The 16,469-nt window shown below is 35.2% G+C and overlaps 1 protein-coding gene across 2 annotated transcripts in view; it reads right to left on the bottom strand.

Annotated features, from left to right (window-relative positions):
• The window catches only part of BBS9 (Bardet-Biedl syndrome 9), a 283,155-nt gene that overhangs the window by 129,698 nt on the left and 136,988 nt on the right, over positions 1-16,469 (bottom strand). For both annotated transcript variants that reach the window (XM_066321634.1, XM_066321643.1), the window contains one exon: positions 12,278-12,500. In XM_066321634.1, coding sequence (XP_066177731.1) covers positions 12,278-12,500 — 223 coding nt within the window. The remainder of the gene's footprint in view (positions 1-12,277; positions 12,501-16,469) is intronic.

Below are 16,469 nucleotides of genomic sequence, written 5' to 3'. Positions count from 1 at the left end.
TCTTTGAAACACAGTGTGGCACAGCTGTTTATTGTTACACAGAAGACAGTAAGTCATTAAAATTGAAACTCCATTAAAACAGTGGAACATCCCCCTAATCATTTTCCAACTTTGAAGAAATACGCTTTTTGGTGATATCTCTAATTTACAGTTAATTAATTTTCTTAAAGTGGAATAAGTCAAGCTTTGGTTAGGGTCAGAATTAATAAAGTACATCTTTCATCAAAAGACAGAGAGCTCCTGGCAATGCACTCTGCTGCGGTATTTGCACTTATAACATATAGCAAGCACACCAGATATGCAGCCTATCATGATAATTGCATGAAACTCATCCAGCCTGCGGTTTTTACCAGTTTGCTGCAGGCTTTTACAATCCTAAAAAAAAAAGACTTCAGCATTATATAGCTAACTACACATTACTTTTTTAATAGTTCTTTAGCAATATTGTAATTAGTAAAGGGTGAGCTAAAGCTTTGCCTCAAAGTATAAACGAATCAAAACAAAACCTTAAAGATTCAAGTTTATGAACTCTTTGCTTTTGTGTGCCCTGTTGTCATTAGTCCTTGTGTTTCAGCCAGGACACAATTAGGAAAAAATATTTTTTTAAAAAAAATTTAATCTGCCAGAGTCATGAAGCATCTTATATGTTTGACTTGATGACATTTTCCAACTTAGATACCAGATCAAAGTTTTAGGGATGGCTGAGTCTGAATAAACACAGGGACAAGGGAAACATGAATTTATGGGCCTTCACTTATCATGTGAACATTAGCTGAACCACTGATTCCAGGCTCATGAGTAGACTTAACAGCTGACTGCTCACAAAAAAGTGGAACAGTCATAAACATGCTCTCATACTTTAAAAATCCAGAAAAAAAAAATCTGCAAGTCTAATACTGATGATACACAGCTTTGTAACAATGTCAGGCATTCAGACTCAGGAAAATGTTGCCCTTTTTCTCCCCAAGAAAAATCCAACAAGACTATGGGGGTGCAAGACTATGGGGGTGTAATTCACAACGTTGCTACACAGGAGCATTACTGCAGCCAGATCTGCATCCAATCTGTGCTAGAGGTGATCACTCAGAGAGACAAAAAATACAAGTGAATTTGAGAAAGGTTCTACACCTCACTGACTGTCGCACATAACCCAAGATGCTGCATTAAAATGGCACTATTTTATTCTTAGGCTGATATGCAAGGGCGTGAGTGCCACTTGCCAAGGCACTGGCTGTGTCTCACCATCTCTAAAACTCAGCATGTCCAACCACATCTACCTCATCTACCTCCAAGTCTGGGATCCAAGCCCCCAGAGGCAGTGAAAACTGCCCTACATCACCAGATGGATCTGGCTGGGTAAAACGTTCCCTGAAGTTCAAGAGCACTCTCTCAAATTAGTGCAGTTAACCTCAGGGAATACTTCTTTAATTGCAGTGTAGTTTTCCACAGCAGAAAAGAGAAAAAAAAAAAAAAAAAAAAAAGACAGACAGAGGAGAGAAATCATTTATTAGTACAGACATCCCTGGCTCTCTGAAACTCATAACCCAAGAAAATTTTAGCTAAAGTTTTATTAAAACTGCAGTTTACAGCTTGGTTATCATACAGTTATGCATTTAAAAAACAATCTTCTGGTACAGAGTTTGTCATGCTTAGACTAAGACCCAAGGCAATTTCAGCTTCAAATCTTAAAGCCACTCTTTTACCTAAAGTTAAAAGACCTTTAAAACTATTTTTTTTTCTGTTTCGAAAAAGCACTGGGAACTTTCCTGCATGCAACTCAAAATCAGCTGTACTTTGCAAGTAAAAACTTTCCAAGTGCCTGGCTCTCTGCAGATTTTTGGCAAATCTGTTTGAAAAATTGAAAAGTGCGGGCCTGAGCCAAAGCTTACTGAAGTCTATGGAAAAACTCCCACAGATTTCATCAGGACTTGGATTAGGCTCTGAAAAAGTCTGAAGTAATTGAAAAATCAGTTCTGCATGTACAAAATATGAAATTTTCACTAGGTTTAGATTTATTGGACTCCTTTATGGTAATGTGGAAGAGCAAATACGCTGTAAATGGTGTTAGTGATGTACATATAGTTTTACACTGTTAATTCACTACAGAGTTCCATAGACATGTTAATTACACTGCCCAGATAATAGAAATTATGAAATCAATCCCACATATACAAACATCTTCATTTTAAAGTGACCTGAATATTAAGAAAAAAATAACATTGATACCTTTATTGTTCAAGTGGGGTTTAAATTATTTTTTTTTTAACCAAAGACCAAACATTCACTTAATTTTTTTTAACTCAAGACTAAACTGACCTTCAAAAGCTGTAAGACAAATTCAGTGATAACATTTACATAAAAATAACTATGCAAACAATTATCTCATTCTGGGCACACTTGCTTAGGACAGTTTATAATAATGTAACTCTAGCAACTTCAGCTAAGGTGCACCTAAATTATGGCATTGTAAGAGGATCAGGTTTTCTCAACCTCAGTGTCCCAGAAAACCAAAAAGAACAGCAAATGCAAAATGAAGGGATCGTGGTACCTGAAATAATGGCCACGACATCTCCTGATGTGTAAACAGTTGCATTTCTGCTAACAGAAGGATGCTACTCCCAGTCAGAAGAAACTAAGTCATTATACTTGCCATAACCTGCTTCATTCATTGGTATCATCTCTCTGCTTGTAAATGTTTGTGGATGGATCATTTGCCATGGTTGTACTGAAGTAAAGTAGACAATCCCTGTAATTTTTTGGTGGTCTTGTCCAGATAGGGATTGGAAAGGAGAAGTAATGTCACGCAAACTGCAGAGCTACTTATGGTCTTCAAATGCCTATAGCTCATGTACAAGTACCAGTGCACTTCATCATATAAGCTGTTCTCTTAGACTGTTCTTTAAATATCACAGAAAAAAAAACCCTTGGAGGAACCAAGAAATCTGGTAAGTGGAAATCCCAAGACTAACTAGACATACAAGACTGAATCTTTATTAATATCATACCTTAAATAAAATTATTATGCCACATTATTAATTTTTTTTTTTTTAAAAATGGCATAATTTTTTCAGCCTCGTAAAATAACTGTCCAGGTTTTAGCCTTACCTTTTTTACCTGCTACTATTGAATCTTCTGAAATGGAAAGTCAGAGACTGTATACTTTCTCCATTAGAAATTCTTTTTCCATAGATTTGAACAATCACCTTATTAATGCAGATTTTAGAAGGTTATTTTTGCTTGTGGTCTCTAAAGGTTTCAAACAACATAGAAAATAAAGTCTAGTGACAAGCAGGATCATTAGGGGAAATTTTTTCAACTGACAATTATTTTCACCAAAAGCTTACCTCAACATTATGAATCATTTGTGACCACTTATACCTAAGTAGGACATATTAAAATTTAATGGATTTCAACGCATAGAGCCAGCAATAGAATCGTGCACACCAAGGCACTAATGTGTTGATCCAAACTGTACTTAGTTGAGGCAAGTTGGAATTGCAATGCTGCCAACTAAATTTCACAGTACCACAAATGAATGAATCCCAAATCTCAAGAGGGATTTCTTTTTTATTCATTATGCATGACATTTTCCTCTTTAAATTATTCATTTTTTTAAAAATATTATTGCTTTAGCCTTCTTAACCTTTGTACTCCTTCCCCCTGTGGTTTTTGCCAGCTGTAATATCAATTGAGGAGGGGAGATGTTCTAAACAACATAATAAAAACCTTTTCACAACTGTAAAAAAAATGTGTCTTGTTAGTCTTCCATCTTATTTTTCCCCTTTTCACAACTCTGGAACTTGGAATACCTTGGGGGAAAAAAAGTATCTAGTTTCTATCAGCGCTTTCATTTCAATTAAAAAAATAAAATTCCAATGCTTTACCATTGTTTATGTAATCCCTGAAAATTAACCACTTGGAGAAATATCATTTGAGTCCTGCAGGGTGATGAAAGTTGATGAAGTGAATTCAAATTAAAGACCACCTCAGACATTGTTCCCTGCTTTCTTCTCATACCTGATATTCAATTTCCAGTTTTCAGTGTGCTTACCTGAACCAAGCCAAATGATGCAAGAACACACTGCAAAGTATTAGGCTAACCACAACTTATTTATCTGTAATCTTTTAACAGTAAAACAGCTAAAAAAAAAAGTATACATAGGAGCTACAACACAAGACTGTAAGGCATATTTGAACACTGTTTATACATAGGTTTTACAGTATGACCTTGGGAACATCACTTTTTTCTTCACAGTTCAATTTTTCTTTGCACATAAATAAATTACCAAAGTTACTAAAACAATAGAAATAAAAGTTCTGAGGATCTGAGGAAGTCACAATGGAAAGAAATTACAAAGAGTAAAGATCCATATCAGGAAGCCAAACAATCATGTTTCTGGCTCCACTAAACTGTTCTTAAGCTTTTCTTAAGGAACCACAAAAACTTGTTGCTGTAAGCTCTCCCAAAATTCTCCCTAATGACTTGCTACTCCCCCTCCTTTTCACTAAGATATGTCTCAAGAACAGAACCCAAACAATTAGTTTAAAACGTTTGATATATTACTATTCACTTATTTCTAGGCTTAAAAGAACTGTCCATCGTGAACAGCTGATAATTTTCTGAAAAAATATTTTCCACATAAAGAACCAGAAGTCAAATTAAAGCTGCAGCATTATATCATGTCCCATTTTATACTGTATCATGTCTCATTGTTAGCGCACCCAACACAATTTAACAGGAGTGCATGACAACGCTAAGGGCTGTGTCAGAGCAACTTCTTTGCTCTTATCATTCTTATGTTATTATCATTGCAATTAGACAGAGAGAAGAAAGTTATGTTTAACCTGGCACAGCAGCTCAGCCATGAAGAGCTGCACAAATTGGACACAGAAGTTCACAATGATTGCACTGTTTATGGATTTAGTCTCTGTTACGCCTTTGTCAAACCTTGTAAAAAATCTCCTTGCCTGCTAGACTGGTACCACAGGATTTTCCCTGCAGTTACTGCTTTGGGAGCCCCAGATTGACAGCTGACCAGGAAAAGGTCTTCCTACCCTTTTGGTGCTACCTCTGTCTGTCAGACTCATTTACTCCCCTGGGTGGCTAGTGACGGGGTTACTTGCTCCAGCTATCACAGTGAAGAGACTGTCACAGAGTCGCATGGACATCAAAGGGCACAGGATGGAGAAGGAAACCAGTGAAGCCAAATGCAGAGAGGAGAAATACAGAAAAAAGTTGAGGAAAACCAGAGAGGAAAAAAAATTAATCAGAGCCATATTTGTAGCCTTACTAGAAGGAAGAAATAAAAGGAGAATATAGAAAGTACTTATTTTACCAAATATAGGTTTGCCTTAAGGCACTATGAAAAATACAGGAATTTCAGAAAGACTTTTACAGTGATGATAGATCTGTTTCGGTTTCAATGCAAGTAGTACACACATTTTCAACCTGTAAACATACATTATCTTTCAAAACAGGTAAATACAAGTTTTAAGCACTTAAGAAAATGAAGAGTAATGAATGCAATACTTCAATGAAACATAGCTACACTTCATGTACATACATTAAATAAATTTAGCCAGCAAATGTAAGAAAAATCTTACTGTCTTTCTATTTAAATTAGCAGTTCAGTTTTATATTATACATTCACCAATACTTTTTCACTAATTGTAAACAACCAACTTCTCAGGTAAACCCCTAAAGTTATTTAATTGACCAACTTGTACGATTTTAAGGAAGTTAGAAAAAATGAGTTAGAGTTTGCCTTACAACAGTTAAAATCACATAATGTCAAGTTCATATTTGATAGTCTTGGCCTGTGCCGAGAAATCTGTAGGAATAAATTGACACAGTGCTTTGGGCAGTAAAAGACTCCAAGTACATCTAAGAAAAAAATCCTTAGCAAAGTGATTTGCAATGAGAAATAAGCACTATTACTAAGGTTTAGATTTCCTGAATTCAAAGATACTTACCAATGTCCTTTAGACACTTTTGTAGATGCCACTTGAATGGAAGTATGTAGGAATAGTGGAAACAGGTGAGGGATACTATGATAAAGATGGGTAAATGCTGAATCTAATTCGGTCCACTAGTTGATGACCAGTTAATGACCACCAGTTTCTTCAGTCAATGCTGAGCAGTGCTTAGGCCTACAAAATCCTTTCAAGTACTTTCAAAAACCTTTGTGAATACACTTCCTTACATAGATTTAATAGGCCGCTCTAAAAAGCTTTACAAATACCGAATATATTGACACTAAAATAAGAAAAAATATCTAAAAACATTATTTTAAGGGTTACTAAATGGAAAACAAGAAAGTAGTTCTGTATTTTATTCCTGCAGAAAATATAAGGTAAATATCTTAAGTGAGAATCACACTTCATTATGGACTATAATCTTCCGCAGAAATAAACAACACTGGACTTGCATCACATTTGTGAAAAACAATGTATATTTTTATACACTTTGCACCACCATGAGGGGCGACACAAAACTGACAATGCATCATGGTCTCAAGCTCACAATAGTTTAGCTACAGTAAAAGATCTTAAGCCATGCTTTGTCAGCCTCACGTGATTTTTATAAGTATCTGCTGATGGTTCAAAAGCATTGTCTGGGCCTCAGGGCCAGCTTCTGTATCTGTGCTGCCTTCAGGCTACTTGAAATTCCAACTACATGGTTCTAACTTCTCCAGGGGAAAAAAAAAGTTACTGTAATTGCTACCAAGATAACATTACAAACACAGACTGGAACCTGTGTGAGTACAAATGAACACCACTACATTTTTCAAGACATTCTGAATTTAAGTCTGTTAAAGTTGGAGAATATTTGATTTATACTGAATGCTCCCATCGGCTAATGATCAGTGAAGAATTCTTAATTAAGGGTGTAAGGAATTTGCAACTACAAAAATGCTATTTCTTCAGCTCAAACTATTACTAGTCTTTCTTCAGATATACTCAGTGTACTAAGAACTTACAGCAATATTTATGTCTAATTCTCATATATAAATTAATATTACTCCCCCAGGATCTCAAATCCACATGTTTTTCCAATTAGTACTAACATTCTCCCCAAGTTTAATAGCATGTAAACAGAGAGTTCCTTAAGGATATATGACACATTCTGTTTCATCCCAGTTTTCCAGTGAAGAAAACAGCTTTCAAAGGGGCAGTATTCACTCACAAATACCACCACAAGATTTTGAAAACAGTTTTTTATAAGCTCATGCAAAGAAAAGAAACCCTTAAAAAATTTATCTTCTAAAGTATGAATATAGATTCTGGGTGCATATATATACTTAATGTGGTAAAAACATTGTCTTTAAAGTTTGCATTTAACCATTCATAATCTAAATGAAGAAACATTATTATATAAAGTAAAATTATAATCAACTTGATAAATTAAAAAAACTATGAAAACAAAGTATCTAGTCAAGTAAACAGTACCATGCTGATTCTGTATAAATACAAAATGGGAAACATCTGGTTATGCAACAAATTTGTAGAAAAGGGTCTTGAAGTTCAGATGGAGTACAGTACAATATACTTCCTGCACAGACTAAAGGAAAAGTATTCTGTTTCAGAAAACAAGGAGTGAGATTGAAAATCATTCATAAAAAGAATGCTAGCATTTTGTCACAATTCATATAAAAGTAACTGGAGGAATGTACTTAAAACATTCCAAAGTTTTAAACAATTAAAGAGCATCATTAATTGCCAGCTCCTCTTTCACTGTTCACAATAAAACACTCTGATTTACAGGGAAAACCATGTATACCAAAAAATTGGGAAAACCTTCCAACAAGTACACTAAGCTACTATAACAGCTATCAAGACATCGTTCAGTGTTTAAGAGTTCAGATAAACTTGGTCACTGATGTTCTGAATCCCTTAATCCCATTGCAACACAAAGGGGAAAAGTAGATGGACTGTCATCTTGTCTTCTAGCTCTAACTTTACAAAACTTTCAAATATTACACTTACACAAAACTATTTGCAAGTCTATTTCCTGGATGCAAAATATTCATCCTTTTTCTCATAATCTCTGTTCTAAGGATTCAGCCATCTGCAAAGATGACAGTCTTGGGCATTTCACAGATTTCAGAGACCAGTAATTGACTTTCCAGTTAAATAATATTTTCTCTACTGCTCCAGTTATATTCAACTATGTGAGTAAATCATGCTAAAGCATAGCAAAATGGTCTCCTAATGAAGCCAAGAGAGCAAAAATACTGAAGTCGAGTGAAAAAAACAAGGCAGAAGAAAAAGGATGGTCTATAGAAAAATGAACTCTTAATTTAAATTTAAAAATCCTTCCTTGAACAAAGCCTTGAACTCATGCAGCCACTATTTGCATATCACATCAGGACCTTTTATAGGAAAAGCAGGATCACATTCTAGTCAAAGAGTAACTGAGCCTCCCAAAATATGGGTGAAGCAATACTGTAAACAGAGCTCCAATCAGACTGACATCTGAACAAGTCTTCAAACACCCACATTTAATACTCATCAAGGTTTTAAAAGCAATCCTGCACAACACAGAGATATTATAAGAGACCATTAAAAGCTACAGAATTAACTCACTGCAGGTCATCAGGATTTATGCTATAAATTCTCACACCCATTAAACTCAATACATGACAATGTGGGTGGTCTACAGCACCTTTCCAAGCACTTCCCTGGCACTGACCCACACTTTGGGTTGGCACCACTCCCTTAACCCCTCACCATTCCTCTCATCCAGCCATTTATGCATTGCCAAAGGCAACACAGTACATGATATAGCCTGATGTGGTTTACAGTTATAATCATATTTAGCCAATGATTCTGATTAAATTTTAATCACCCATATAAGAACATCTTACATACTGGAAAACTATCATGTCTCCCCTGAGACATTTCTCTTTATTTTTCCCTCAGAAGAAACAAAACAGAACTCCATTCAATTTGTCCAGGTTTTCCTTAAATTGTACTCCCCTGTGCATCCTACTCATGAAGAATAGAAAGAAATAATTCACCTTTAGTGGAAACATATTGCTGTCTTTTATTCAGTTGATGGTCCAATGTAACCGCATGAGCCTATCCTATGGCAATAGTGCTCATGGAACTATTCCTCAAATTTTAGTTTGTCAGATTCTTACTTGCTAGAATCCTTGGCACTTGTCTCAACTGAAAACTGTCTTAATAATTTTAGACCTTTCCTCTAATTTATCAAGATCAGAATTACTGCTCTCTCAATATGCCTCAAACTACTGCAAACTTGTTGCAAAACCACAATTTTAACATTCATGCCCATATTCCACCACTGAGGCTATTATAGAAAAATAGTGAACAAACCAAACACAGGAGAGGCCACAGTCTACCTCTAACATACACTCTTGGAATAACTACAAATACTAACAACTACTTTTGAAGCCATCTTTCAAATAGTTGCACACTTCAAGATAATCATCAGCTTTTCAATGTGGCTTCAGGCAATTTCTCCAGATTTCAGAGTACACTATCCTGAAAGTATTAGAGACAACTTCTAGAAATTGGGCCTACTATTACAGTGCTACTAGAAAGGTCCTAGGCACTTTAAAATTTTTGAAGTTGGTTGCTATGGAAAAAGGGGGTTTCATCACTAAGAAAAAGAATGGGCATAAGAAAAAGTTGCATTCAACAAAATCCTCAAGCTAATGCTGGTTACGCTACTGAATAATTATGGGACCATCTTTGGCTTGGCTTAGAGCTTAAACATCCTGAAGAACTTTCCCCTACATTACCATCCAGTATTGAACCATAAATCCTCAGACACAAATACAATTCTCAGTCTCCCACTCCACATATGGTTCTACCTTATTTTCTAGCTATTCCTGTTTTCTCCTTTAAGGGCCGGGAAAAGGAGTGCCTCTATTTTCCAGGCATTATCAAAGAGCTCTTGACTCAACAGCACAGTTATTCTGTATACTGGTTTCCCTTTATAAGGCAACATTCTCCACTTCTTCCATGTGTAGACACAACAGGTGCTTTTATAGCTGGACTCAACAGTGACTAAATTTTTTTTTATTATCCCCACTAACAACACTATTTTCACACTGAGGAGTGATCTTGAGCACAGGAATTAATTTCTTTTAGGTAAATCTAACCAGGCAAATGAATTCCAGGAATGTACCTAGAGCACTCCAACTGCTAATGAAGAACCAGTACAGGCACAAAGCTAGTTCTGAAAGACAGATATGATACAAGTCATGTTGCCAGCCTCAACTCCTGCCTGCAGATCTGCTTCTAACAGACCACATTACTTGCCAAGGTAGAGACGGCCAGAGAAAACCTGAACAGGCGACAAGACAAACATGTTTAAAAAGTGTCAGTAAAACCTTTATTCTCAAAAAGAAGTTTCAAGTTTTCTCAATCTGTTCAAAGACAAACACACAGAGTTTCAAATCGCACAGCACATTCTGCTGAAGGGTAATTTACATACTATGTTATTCTGAGCATTTGACAGAAGTATTTCTCTCTAATGAGCTTCTCATTAATTAAGATAACATTTTTTACTTTCAATCTTTTTCAAAAGTTATATTCTTTCAACAGTTAATGAGTAAATGCAAAGTCTATCAAGAGCGATATTTCTTCTAATTTGTTTACAACATTTACAAATTTTACTCTTTTCATAACAGAATCATAATCTAATTGCATAGTTCCCTGAACTCAATAACACTAGTCAACTGAATAGGAAGAAGTGAATATCCTTATTATATCAATTCACCTTATTAGCTTAGGTGGAAAAAGTTGAACTAGAGCTATTCACACCTTTTAAAAATTCTTAGAAGGAAAAACAATGGTTATATAATCATAGTTCAACAAATGAAATGCCCTTCACACATACTTTAGTCTTGTAAAGAAATACGAACAGAAATTTGCAAAGCCAATATGACACTTACTCTGCCTCACTTCCTCACTTCACATGATTATGAGTCTGGTTCCAGATATGGCAACAGTGTAATACTAAAGTAAATTAATATATGTTTCTAGAATTTCTGCCACTTCATAGTCTGCAGCTGTTTTACCAGATCATTTATAGTGGCACATGTAAAGAAGGGCTGCACATAACAAGGACTTTTGAGTTACTGAAACATTGTATAGGTCATTCATATTATATTAAACAAGAATTTAATTTTTCTTTGCAATGTAAGAAAGCAAAATACTGATAATCAAGATACTGTCCTAACATAACTCCAATCCTTATCAAAAACAATATCCATGAAGCCAACAAAATAAACTCCCTATTTTAAGCATGATGTAAATACAAAATACAAATTTTTCCTTACAGATGTGAAGACAGCTGTAGATGGAAGGCATTGAGGTCAAAGACAGTAGTGATACTGTGGTTTAGGAGAGTATGAAGTTGAATGAACAGCCAATCCAGATTTGGCGCAGAAAGATGGGGAAAAAAATACCTGTTTCCAAGTCACCAGGAGTATCTGACGTTTACTAAGAGTCTGTCTATCTATCTCTTTCACTGGAGGAAAACAGCAAGAAGAAAATATCTTGCAACAGTACAAAGATAGTAAACTTCAGACTCTACAGAAAAAGTATAACTTTGCTCCCACTATGACTAAAAAGTAGAATATAGAAAAGGACATGAATAAAATTTTCTTTAAAAATAGTAATTCCATGACATTCATGTAAATCATTGTGTACTGTGAAATTGTACCCACATTCTTATTCTATATGGGAAATACTACTCAACACATACTTAAATTAGTTTCATCTCCGATTTCATGCTTTCTGTGAGATATCACCCATTCAATTAATACTTTTTAAAGCTGGAGATCTTTTATTTAGTGTTACCACTATTTCATGATTTGTGATATGCATATGCCATAAAGCCACTAATAAAAATATATTAATTTTTTATCAAGAAAGCAGGACTTTTCACTCCTCCTTTTCCTATCACACTAGAAACATACATATGCACACATCCAACTGAAACATGCAAAGAAATAAGCGATAAGAATTTTCAGCATAACAATGACCATCTGTGTTTTATTTGCTGTATTACTGTGCATACTGTGTAAGAGCAATAGTAAGGGTTGAATAAAATCATAAAAAACCTCAGACTTCAAATTATCTTATTACCTAAGTCATTCATTTGTGTCAGGAACACAAACAGTGTTTGGTTTCCACAATCAATGAAAAACAAAACTGCAAAAAGATAAAATGTGCAAAATGTTTGGTTTTAATATGCAAAAAATATTTTGGATTATGAACATTCATGAACTTCATGTCTTACCTGGCATGACAGCAGCTTGCTGAGTGGCTGAGTCTGTACTTAATGAAAGGCGACCACCTTTGGCCAATCTATCACAGAAGAGGGTGATGTTCTTCTTTAGTCTGCTGGTATCTTTGGGCATGGACAACTGGCTGCTGAGATTCAGGGCCTGCTCCTTGGAGCTCTTTGACAAACAAGTTCTTAACAAGTAAGAGACTGCAGCATCCACAGTTTCTTCCCAACCCTGCATTGGAGAAAAGGAAATTAAATAAAATCAGGTAAAGTGCAATATGATATAGCATATTAAAAATACATGGACTGAGAATATGGACAAATCATGGACTGAAAATTTTCAAACTATGTTGATACATAAAATATAGTTTTGGGGTTAATGAGTGTGGTGAACATCCAACTGCAACTTGTACAAGCAAAAGTTGAAAAAACAAACTTGTTCTAACTTTGAGGTAGACAGAGAAATCTAATTTCAATAGCAACAATGTATGGACAGTACTTGACAGAACAGTTAAATTCAGTTGTTGCTTTAAAAAATGAAAACTAGAAGTTCCTGGCTGTGACATTCAAAATCAAGAACAGAATGGAGATGTAAATAAAAGCATAATATGTAGTATATAATATTATGCTGATGATACATCAAGGCCAGGAAAAGAATATGTATCCAACTAGACATTTCTTGGAATCACAATTATTCTCATAATATGCCAATAGCAGAGAACATCATGGTTGCAACACAAAGCTACAATTATTCAGTACCCATTTATCATATCAATTAACTTTAAGTTATGAGCACAAGAGTGTCAGTGCTGTGATGAACAGGGACTTTGATTTCAGCATAGTGTCAAGCAGTAAATATTTATGAAAAGACCAGCTTAGTAGTCACTTCCAGTTAAACAAATTACACTCAGTAAAAGCAAGTAAGTTTCTTTTCACTAAGAACCTTGAACAGCATAATTAAAAGTTAGTTTTGAGTCTGTGACCTGTACTGTGGTATTCAGAGACTCAAACAAATCAAAGGCATTCCTTTAAGTAAGAATCCTGGACAGGATTCCTACTTAGAAGAAATCCTACTATTGGTGACAAGGTTATTAGGCTAGTGCATAAAATCTAATATATGACATCTATCTCATTTTTGCAGTATGACATGCAGATTGACTTCTCCCGATGCATTCTGGAATCTTAGATTACACTCTGTCATGAGCCTATGTGATTAATCCACAGCATCTATAATTAATGAATTGCAAGACAGTCACAAAGCTTTCTCATGTCTTTTCACTACAATCTTACAGAGCTTGGATAGAGTTAACAAGCAATATAAAGGACTTTGTGGTCTGCTGAATTCATGACTCGCTTAGTATTCAGCCACCTGTAAACCAGTTCTATAGATGTGCTGCCTACATGAACAGGAGAACAGGAAAGTATATTTAATCACTGTAGTATTAGTGTCTGCCCTCTCAATGCTCCTGATGGGCTGGCACTCATTTTGGCAAGTCTTTAGTGACTTCAGTAGTTTTGACATGACAACCTGGAATCACCCAGCTCTACTTGCTGCTAAACTAACAGAAGGTAACACCAAGCTTGCTCTTTATGAGGCAAGTACTCAGAAAAGAAAAGTTGGATATCCAATTGTAGTTAATACAAACACAGAATCTTCTCATTTTTAAGCCCTTTTTCACAATGTGTTCTACTTGATTGAAAATGCTCAGCTGAACAGCAAAATTGCCCACCTATGCAAATTTACATGACTCAGTAAGAGTAACATTTGAAAGAATGATGGTGTCAACCCTGCTACAGCCCACTAAGCAAAAACGTTTATGGATTTCTTCAATTAAATACATAATGGCTTTTGCAAGGGACACTATCTTTAACACAGAGAATTAAAGGCCACCTTCCTGAACTTGTTAAATTCCTAAGAACAGATCCAGGGCAGATGCTTACTAGCAGTCAAGTACACCAGTGAGACCAGAGAGTCATATGCACTTCATCCTTATCTAAACATTCTCTGTACTGAGTGTCCTGGAAATGTGATGGGTGTATATAATATATTTACATTTTGTAGAGGACCAGAATCACCTAGTGAGGTTTTCTTAGTCAGCATTTTCCTTTTTGACTTCAGAAAAACAACATCAACCTATTATCTTATCTGGATGTGCCCCCCATAAAAAAATCCATAAATTAGAACAAAACCCACATAAATTAGAAAAATCATGCCAATCAATCAATCAATGCTGTAGTAGCTTAATACCTTTCAAATATTCTAAAGAGTCCATTAGAATGCAATGCATCCACTGACCTGTGATGGTGACAGGAAATCATCCATTCTGCAGCCAATTTAAAGAGGTTAATGAGCTGGTAAATGCTGTCTACATTCCCACATTCTGGGCAATGAAACTTAATATGTACAAAACACCAAAAACAGCCAACCCAGCCACTCCTAATTATACTACAAATCATGAAAAATAAGAACAACACAAACATAAGAATCTTGAGTTTCACTAAAAGACAAAGAAACACATGATTAACTGTTGTCAGCATACAGTAGCTCAGAAGCTGGCCAATATGTTTCTCCAAATAAGTTGTAAAAATGCAGCAAAAGCACTTAAATAAAAGCACTGAATTACAAGCTAACAAAAGTCAGGAAATTAAAAGTGGCTAGTATTCTGTCCTTGGCTCACACAGGTATGTTTTACTTTATACCACAGCCTTAACATTTTCCAACCCTTGTTCTTATATTTCATTTCCATGTAAAACTGGTTTCTCAGTAGACCATAAAACTATCTTCTCCAATTCAAGGTCTGCTGACCTAATAAGTCCAGTTGAATCCAAAGCAGCCTTTATGATTAATGAAAGAGTACACAACAGCTACCTCTAAATGAAAAAAAAAAAAGAAAAAAAGAAAAAAAAAAAGGAAAAAAACCCACAAACAAACAAACAAAAAAACTCGTTGGAAAACTGTTCAGGTGATTTTTGACAACTAAGAATTAACAGCTGCAAACAAGACCACATTTGTCAGCAATTTTTATTGGTGCAAGGGGAGAATTGAAGGAATAAGAAAAACTCTTCACATGCTAAAGAGGTGAAAGATATTTGAAAATAAAAGTGTTCTTGTCTATAATCTACACTGCAGAATATTTCTACTGCCACAGTTGTAATATTCACTAATGGCTTTCTGTGTAGTATTCTGCATATTTGAGGACCAAAAGGAACACCTTCAATAGGACTGTGATGTTAGTAAACCAGCAAGCTTTGCATGACTGTGACGTCAGTCAAGACTCACAGAAAGAGGCATTATTAAATTATCAAAGTTCTTCATGTAATTGAAATAGATAAGAAAAAATACTTAATTCATCAATTTTACTTTTCACTGGGAAAGGCTGGGCTTCATGTTTTGCATATATACATTATTGTTTTTCTCTTTTAGGTAATAGGTAGAGATTGGCATTTTCTTTTAACCAAGTCAAATACACTACAGGAGCCTGAAGACCAAATGCAGACTTGTGAGGTACTAGCATGGCTAACATTATATTAGTACACATCATTTGTGTTCCATACAAACTGCCACAAAGGACCCTCAAATGTCATGGCATATCTGAATGTAACCATAATTATACATTCAATCTCACTTTGGCATAAGGCTTCATCCAGAATACCTTGTTTGTAGCTTGACACTTGACTGCAAGATTCCTTTCCCCCAGAGTTTAGCTGGTCAAAAACAACATCAACCGGATCTGAGAGAAGGATTTCCACATTTTTGTTACTAAGATACACAGAGCACATGTATGTAGAGAGAAGTTTGAGACAGGGCTTGTGATCAGATTTGGCAAGTCTAGTCATCTAGTACACCTTCTTAACACATTTATAGAGTTAGTATATTTCAGAGATCCACAAATTAATACTATTTGTCTTAAGTATAAATAAATCATTCTAATATTGTATCAGTCAAACTTGAACAGAATTCCTAAGTTGTGTGCATGAGCCAGACAAGCACTTGATTGGGTATCTTTTATTTTGAAAGCCTTTATGTTTATTAATAATATTGCTAAGGCAACAGCCATTTTCCAAGCTGCCTATGATGTAATTTATCCTGGAGTGACAATCAAGGCAGTTCTGAAAGAATTCAAATGCAATCAAATATAGTGCATAAACTATGCAAAATTGGTGCCAGTCAAGTTATCGGAATTCTTACAGCTGTTAACTC

The sequence above is a fragment of the Sylvia atricapilla genome, chromosome 1 (genome assembly GCF_009819655.1).
Source record: "Sylvia atricapilla isolate bSylAtr1 chromosome 1, bSylAtr1.pri, whole genome shotgun sequence".
Classification (NCBI taxonomy): domain Eukaryota; kingdom Metazoa; phylum Chordata; class Aves; order Passeriformes; family Sylviidae; genus Sylvia; species Sylvia atricapilla.
The sequence above is the reverse complement of the archived record's forward strand: the minus strand, read 5'-3'. Positions and strand labels throughout refer to the sequence as shown.